This window comes from Galeopterus variegatus, unplaced genomic scaffold, assembly GCF_000696425.1.
Source record: "Galeopterus variegatus unplaced genomic scaffold, G_variegatus-3.0.2 Scaffold1765, whole genome shotgun sequence".
NCBI classification, from domain to species: domain Eukaryota; kingdom Metazoa; phylum Chordata; class Mammalia; order Dermoptera; family Cynocephalidae; genus Galeopterus; species Galeopterus variegatus.
Window position 1 is genome coordinate 85832 of NW_007727876.1, and position 8640 is coordinate 94471.

The 8640-nt window shown below is 35.6% G+C and overlaps 1 protein-coding gene across 1 annotated transcript in view; it reads left to right on the top strand.

Moving 5' to 3' along the window:
• Positions 1-7474, top strand: part of PTPRD (protein tyrosine phosphatase, receptor type, D) — a gene marked incomplete at its 5' end in the record, with an annotated part of 84340 nt that extends 76866 nt beyond the window's left edge. Inside the window, 2 exons of the mRNA XM_008578822.1 lie at positions 1425-1560; positions 3794-7474. Coding sequence (XP_008577044.1) covers positions 1425-1560; positions 3794-3862 — 205 coding nt within the window. The remainder of the gene's footprint in view (positions 1-1424; positions 1561-3793) is intronic.
• Positions 7475-8640: the final 1166 nt, after the last annotated feature.

Consider the following 8640-nt stretch of genomic DNA (forward strand, 5'->3'; position numbering starts at 1 on the left):
AACCTATTAAACATATTGGTAAAGTCACTAAATTCAGAAGTTATAATGGCAATGTATGTGCTTTTCTTGAAAATACTTAGTGGAAAGCCAGAAATAATATTTTTATTACATTTGAACAACCAAATCAAAGTAAGATAGACTCCAGAGTACCTGGACCAGACAACAAAAAGATCATAAATCACAGTCTCTCAGAAGCAAGAGAGATTTCCGAGGTTGAAAGGGACCTTCAAATCATCTACTCCACCTTCCCAGAAGCCTTGACTGCTGCTGGACATCCTCAGTTGCTTTTTAAAGATTGTCCATGGATTTTAAAGCCTTCCTTGACATTTCTGTTTAGACTTTAGAAATCCCAGTTTATAAAGAAACATACTAATAATATATAACTGTCAGTTACATCCCCAAGTAAAGTAACCCATCTATTTTCTGTAGCCTGTGCCCAAGTGTTACACTCACCATTTAATTAGGATCCAAAAATATTGGGATTTTCAGATTATTCATTGTTTTCCTCATTACCTAAACCTCCAGGTGCTTTCTGCTTCTTACGTGCACAAGAGATATGAATTAATTTTCTTTCTTGCTGCTGTGACGATTCTTGAAGTATCTTAAAAGAGTAAAGACAACAGAAACTCAAAACCTTGCTAAATGTGGTAGAAGGAATCCCAAGGTTTTAGCTGCTAATCATTTAAAAATACTAGATAAGGGTAGAGATCAATGGCTCTAATCCATTATTTTTAGATTACAGACCACTTTGAGAATCTGTGGAAAGTTTTCAGGAAATAGGAAAAAAATAACATTTTCACAATCCATACATATACTTACAGGATATTCATAAACCCTCCTGAAGACTAAGTGAAAAATCCCATATTAAAACCCTGTTTGTTATAAAATATTTTCACATATTAAAAACAATGTCAATATTTGAATAGTTTATATGCCTTGTTATAGACTTATATCTAGGTGATAGAACATCCTCGACAGACTTCAAGTGACTATAAGAAGTTAATTATGTACTAGAAAAGTTAAAGATACCAGTTTTAGTTCACCTTATTCTGAATTACTTAATACTTTAAAAATAAAGCAGGCAAGGTGTATAATTTCAGGATCTGCATGAATTATATAAACCTACATTTTATTTACCCTTCCTTTCGTCCATTTATTTTACAATATTTATTTTCTTGGTCTTTCTGAAATGGTGTACAGCTCCATTTGAAAAGTTATCTTTCAAGACATAATCCTAATTACTTCACATTCATTCTTACATGTTATCATGATGCAATATTCCAAGAGTAATCATTTTGTGAGCTTGAGACCCCATTCTCTTGAACATTGCTGTGGAGAAACATGGAGTGTGGAAGCTGGTAGAAGTATGACCACCTCCAAACAAATGTGTCTCATCCAGTAACGTACCTTTGTTATTGTGGCAGCGCGGGTGTTGGAAGAACTGGAGTCTTCATAACACTAAGCATTGTTTTGGAAAGAATGAGATATGAAGGAGTTGTAGATATCTTCCAGACTGTCAAAATGTTAAGAACGCAACGACCAGCCATGGTACAGACAGAGGTAAGGAAAATCTTCAGGCGTTTGTCATAGCTGAAGAGCCTACACTTTACTAGCCAAGACCTGAGTCCAGAGACTCTCCACACCAGGTGCAAAAATATAGCAAAACACAGTGGGAAAAGCATTGGATTTAATATTTTGGAAACTCATTTCCCCCTTTACATGGGGAGACAGTAGCACTGTTAGTGTTGTTGCCGAAATTATGAAAGATATGTTAGGTTGAACCATGTTAAATTGTAACTATTTGACCATTTTTTGATCTATAAAATGGCAATTTCATATAATTTGTTATATACATATTAATATATATTTTAAACATTTATATATATTTATAAAAAGCATAATGTTTGGCACATAATATACCCTCAGCCTATTTTACTTCTCCTTTCTGTGTCCCTACAGACACATCAACTGATCTGTTTCATTTAATGGTGGTCATTTGGATCCTAGATAGGCCTAGAGAAATTAGCCCCCCGTTTTCTATTCCAATAATTAATATGGAAATTTAGATATTTCTCAGAACAATATGTGTTCATAATGCAGCCAGTCTGGCCTATTGATAGTGGTAAAGTTATGTTTCTCGGAAGGCCACCAAATTATACAACTTATATGTGTCCCAAAATTCATCATCAACAATATCTTCCAGACTTTGATTTCAAAATAATGGAAGCAATTGGCTTATAATACTCAAAACATTATGTCAGCCTGACAAACTTAATCGGTGTTGGGGATGACAGAGGGAAATTGGACATTTAAAAAGCCTTTGCACTTAGCCAAGCAACTTACTGTGACAAGATAGGAAAGGAAACTCCATTTATTTTGCATTACCATTTTTATTATAGAAAAACGCACATTTAAGCAAAATAGAAACTATCTACTTTCAGCCCCATTGACTACTGAAAATAAGTTTCTTTTATGGGGAAAATCCTACTTTTTCTCATTCCTATAGTCATTCGTAAATTGTAATTTTTCCATCTCTCCAACAATGCTCTGATTTTTTCCAATAGGACAGCATTCTTCCTTGTCTGAAAAAGGGCATGCTTCAGACCTTTATTTTAGTGTGGACCTTCTAGAATAGACAACTAGCGTTCACACTGAATTAGGCCCAATGGCACAGGTATTTTTTGACGTGGCAGCCAATCTTGTGATGCCATTTTCAGAGATGAAAGTCCATAGCCCTGCATAAATGGCTTTGTGCCTGGTGTTCCTCCCCAGCTACCTTTTGTCTGTCTCTCTCTCTTATATCTGAACATCAGAAATGTTTGTAAGTAATTTTGATTGTGGGTAGCAAGGGTCTACAGTCCAATCAGAATTATTCTTCTAGGGCCGGCCCGGTGGCGCACTGCTACAGTGCGCCGCTTGGGAATGCGGCGGCACTCCCGCCGAGGGTTCGGATCCCACGTACAGACTGGTTCCCGCTCACTGGCTGAGTGAGGGGCGGGCGCAGCACCGAGGGTTGCGATCCCGTTGCCGGTCCCGTTCGGTACGGGCGTGACACTGAGGGTTGCGGTCCGTTGCCAGACACGAAAAAAGACAAAAAGGAAAAAAAAAAAAAAATTTTTTTTTTAAAAATTAAAAACCTTTTGGGAAAAACCCAAAAAAAAAAAAAATTTTTTTTTTAAAAATTAAAAACCTTTTGGGAAAAACCCAAAAAAAAAAAAAATTTTTTTTTTAAAAATTAAAAACCTTTTGGGAAAAACCCAAAAAAAAAAAAAATTTTTTTTTTAAAAATTAAAAACCTTTTGGGAAAAACCCAAAAAAAAAAAAAATTTTTTTTTTAAAAATTAAAAACCTTTTGGGAAAAACCCAAAAAAAAAAAAAATTATTCTTCTAAAAATTAAAATCCTGTTGGCAGTAGCCCAGAAGATAAATAAATCCAGGTTTCTCTCAAAGCATTTTATATGGCTGTGGCATATAAGGAGTTGGTATGTTCATTGGTGGTAATTGTTAGATGATATTTGAAAAATAGTTCACACTGGTCTGGAAGATAATGTTCACTTGAACTGTCACTACTTGGAATTAGGAGACTATTTTAGTCAAATTGATTGGCGATAAACACCCTATGTGGCTAATTGTTCTTTGTTCACTATAGCTAGTTGGTCATTGAATTGATTGACAAAAGTAGTGATTTTGCTCCTGTATAGATGTAACTTTGTTTTCCAGTATTGATTTTCGTTTGCCTATTAAAACATACACATGGTCCCTTCTCTTTCTGCTCATGCCTTGTCTCCTGCAGGATCAGTATCAGTTTTGCTATCGAGCCGCACTGGAATACCTGGGCAGCTTTGATCACTATGCAACATAGAAACCCCTGACCCATTCCGGATTTTTACTGCAGGCCCTTCACTATCCATGGAGTCTCTTCTGAGCCATACAGGGCACTTGAGAAGTCCTTCTTAACTTCTAGTTAACAACTACTTAGTGGGACTATTATACACAAAAATTAAAAACAAACTATTCCAGGGGGACCAAGAATTCAGTTTAATAATCTAACCTGAAAAATAATAAAAAGAATCCTGACTGATGGGGCATCTGAAGGATTTTATTTACAGATACCTCAAGGATTCAAAATAAAGGGAAGAAGAAATCACAGCAAAGAACCACCATCTTGTTCAGGATTGCTTAATAGGTACAAGGAGATGTGACCAGTGTGCTGCAGTTCAGTGCAAGATGTTTGCTGGTGTGGCTTCTCACAGTAAAATGGACTCTGTTTCACCATTGCCCCTTCCCACCATACTGCTCATAATAACATTTAGGGGGAAAAGGGGAGGGAACGTTTAAAAAGAAAGTCCTTGATTTAGTTTTTTAGTATTGTAAAGATACTGCTGACCTGTGCTTCATTTCTAACTGTGTAAACTTTTTTTTTTTAACAAAATGTATCATTCGATAAAGTGAATTTTAAAGAAGTTACATAAATTCATTTTTTATTTCCAAACTGTAGGGTTTTTTAAGCTGTAGAACTGTTATCTGTAATATCTTGCTGTAGAAATATCAAATAATTTGAAAATTTGCACATTTTTGTGCAATACTCAATCTACAGTATCGGTCTCATCAGATAATACTTTTACACTTCTGTTCAATTTGATTGGTGAGAAAGTACCCATTCTCTTCAAATAATGAAAGAGAATTTTGTTTTGCTTTTGGAATCAACAGGGAGGCGCAAAGTATAAAGTTGCTGCTAACATATATACATATATATCCATATCTTATAAGGGTGTCTATGTATATATAGACAGTGTGTCCATACAAAATATAGCTGTCATTCAGTTCTTCCAGGATTTACTTTTTTTAAGGTAGAAAAGCTGTTGTAAACATCTTTTTTGATTTTTTCTTAATTTTATGACATATTGGTATTAATGTCACAAAACTTTCATTTTTTAAAAGGGAAATGAGGAATGCACATCAGTGATTGTCAAACCTCACCCCCCAGATTTCCTACCCCATCTCCCTCCATCCACCCAATCATATTAACAAATACCATTTTGTTAGCCAGGCTTCCAAAAAAGTTCAATATTTCTATCACTCTAGTGCAATAAGAAATTATTAAATATCTAAGAGGTGTGCATGTGGGAAAGGTCAGTGCATATCCCTTTAGGAGGGGAGAATGTTGTAAAATATATCAGCTATCAAGTTGTTTTTTAAGAAAGTGTATTCAATCGTATATTGTCTATAGTATGTGCTACGAAATTTGCATTTATGATATGTAACAGGGGCAAAGCCAAACTCATGTTACTCTGTTCAGTCGGAAACATTTTATGGCATACAGCCTTCCTGGGAAGTGCTGGACTTTGTTTTGTTTTGGTTTTAGTTTCGCATTTAGAGTGCCTTATAATTGATGCCTATTTTAATAGCATTTCTTTTTAGCTTTTGGTTCGTATTTCCATTAGTTGTTCATATATGTTACTCTTCCAATTAAAGCATTATTATGTTTACCACATGTACAATAACTCTTTAATAATATGCATTCCTAGTTTTCAGCCAAGTCGGGGATGTTAGTGATTGTACCAGCCCAAAGCACTTGGATAATCAGGGCCCTTCTCCCTTTCATAATCATCAACATCAGGAAAAGCTACCGGTTTTATTTAGAATCCCTTCCAAATCTGCTCTGGAACATGCAGTAACTGCACCAAGTTTATTTTAGTAACAAACATCATTGGCAACTTTGGAACATATTTGATATTCCATTAGGATTTTTCTAAAAGGGGAAATAATATATATATCCCCCCTAATCTTCCAACATACTTCCTATAGGAAGCCACGGATTTCTATAGGAAGCCTGAGTTTGCCACATCTTAAGTAATTTTAAGGAACCCTCAAAATATCCAAGGAACTTTTAAAGAGTTTTGGAATAGGTATAACACTTTTGTTTAATTTTAGCTTCATGGATGTTCTGCATGGAAGGATTTTTGTTTTCCACATTTTCCCATCGCTAGCAGAATGAAATCCAAGAGACCAAACACTTACAAGCATTGCATTTGAGCATTTTTATAAAAAAATAAACAAAAAGGAAAAAAAAGAAAATATATATAATACTAAAAAAAAAAAATGTATCTAGAAGGCTACCTCAGAATGAGACTCTCTAACCTACATCAGAACCAGAGAAGAATGTGCACTATGTGGGTCTGTTGTTTTCTTTTAATTTGTACCTTTCGGAGATTTATCCAAGTGCCAGATTACTCAGCGCTATAATTTTCATATAGTGAAAAACAAAGGGGTCAGACAGACATTGCATCATCAGACATGCCATGTTGAACACGTAAAATACGATGGAGCACTGCACACCAGAATGATTGGCCAGTGAGCAGTTTCTCTCCCTGAAACAAAAACTGCCCGTCTGGCGAAGGGCAAGATGACAATAATCACGAGAAGAAAATGAATGGGATGCATACCACAAACGAACAAGGCGGAGACTATTTCAGAAATCTTACTATTCAGGAGCTGTTCCTAGAACTAACTCCCTTCCTGTCATTGATGTGCATTCCACTCTGCGCTTTTCTGTAAATCCATTCGAGTTTTAATTTCCCAGGTAAACATCTTTATCTTCCATTACCATAAACTTTCAAGTTTCCAATTATTTTCATAATCATAACCAGTACGGTGCTATTATTTACCTATGTACGTGTAGTTATGTATAATTTTGTAATTAGTTACAATGGTTAAAAAAAAATCAAAATATATAAAAAGTAATTTGTACAGAACTTTATTTTAGCTCTTTTTTAAAAATGATTTGCATGGTTAGACAATGGCAAGGACAGCCAGGGGAGGGAAGGGCCTCTAGGGAACTTTGCACTTTCTATACCTTTGTACTATGCACTGCCCTATTGATTCTACACCCAATAATGTTATTACTTGAACCCATCTGTAAGAGACTGCTTCAGAAATTCATTCGTGTGTATGTAAATAACACAGCCTAGAAACAGGAAGGAAAAAAATTGCTGCAGTAATGCACATTTTTTTCTTTTCTGTTTATTTTTGGTTTTGCGTTTAGTCCCTCCTTTTATTTTTCATTCCCTTTTCGTTTACCTTTTTGAGTTTTGTTTTCCTTTGGGTTTACGAGTGCCCTGATGCTCCAGCAGAGTTCAGAAGGCTAAAGATCCATCCTATCCATCCGTTATGTGGCTTTGCCATCCGAGCTTGGAGTGTCTTTACAAAGATAACAGTTGTGTTCTTTGCTCACGTTTTGGATGCATAGACTGAAAAATTAAAAAAAAAATAACTTGTAAAATGGCTTGTTAAAAGAATACAATTACCTCTAATTAGTAGTACGCGTAAATGTTTTACAGAATGAAAGGCGTGCTTTTTATTTTCTTACTTCGTTACATTGGTGGCGAAAGAAGTCTGTATGAAAATCAGTTCTTTGCTGACACAAGTTCCATTTGTTACAAATGAATTCTAATAAAAATGTCAGTGTTATGCAGCCCTGGCCTTTGCTTTTGTCCACTCAAGCACTTTGGTTTTCAACTGACTGTATGTCTCTTCTCTCCTGGTTATCTAGTTAGTTTCTTTGTATTAAATAGTAATTCTATTTACTGAGAGTCTACTATTTACAAGTGGCTACCTTGAAGTAAGCACTTTTCACTAGTGAGCAAACCAAGGCTCAAGGAAATAGTTTGCCCAAGTTCATATGGCAAAGAAAAAGGCATTGGTTGCATTTATATTAGAGATGATAGGCAATCTTTAAATCTGTGGAAAATGACTACTATACAAATTTAAGTGCATTATAATGTACTTAGGTAATTTCTTGAAAAAACTTATGATTGTCATGCACATAAAAATAGCTCCATACCTCTGTAATTTCTTAAACCTTTGGGAACATGGATAAGAAAATACTTGGCTTGATTTATTTATTCACTCCATTATTATGGAGCACGAAGAGTGGGTCCAAACTGTTGTAGGTCCTGAAGATGCAGTTGAGCAAATGAGATACTGCTGCCATTTGCATGGAGACTACAGTCTAGTGAGAGAGGCTAGCATTGAAGTAATGATGAATTTCACTCAGACAAATGCTATGAAGGAAAGAAAGTATAGGACCCATGAAGTTAAGATTTTCAAATGGAAATGACAGAAAGTCTGATTCAAATGACCTACAGGAAGAGAAAGGTGTTTATTAGCTCACCTACTAGAAGATTAGGAATGGGCTCATGATAAAGGAGAAATACACAGTCTTCAGGCATCACTGGATTCAGGGCTCAGAGAGTGTCTTTAGGACTTCATGTCTCTCCCCATTTTCCAACCTAGTTTCCATTTTTTTAGTGTCAGTTTTAAACCCCCATTTTTGGTCCCTGGAAGCTTTGAGATAGTAATGCCACAATGGAGACAAGTGGAAGAGTTTATTTAGACAACAGCACAATCAAAAGTCCTAGAATGGAATGGATTCTTGTTGGCCTTAATTGACCAGACTTGGAATAAGTGATCCTCTCAGGAACACAAGTATGGATAGGAGGAGAGAATGTGCTCATTGAGTTATCAAATCAAGAAGGATTTAAGGTGGTTGTCACCGTGACAAATGGCAGTGAATGTTATGGGACCAACAACTGTCTGCAAATCCACCTTATTAGTTAAGGCAAATCACAGGTATGTTTG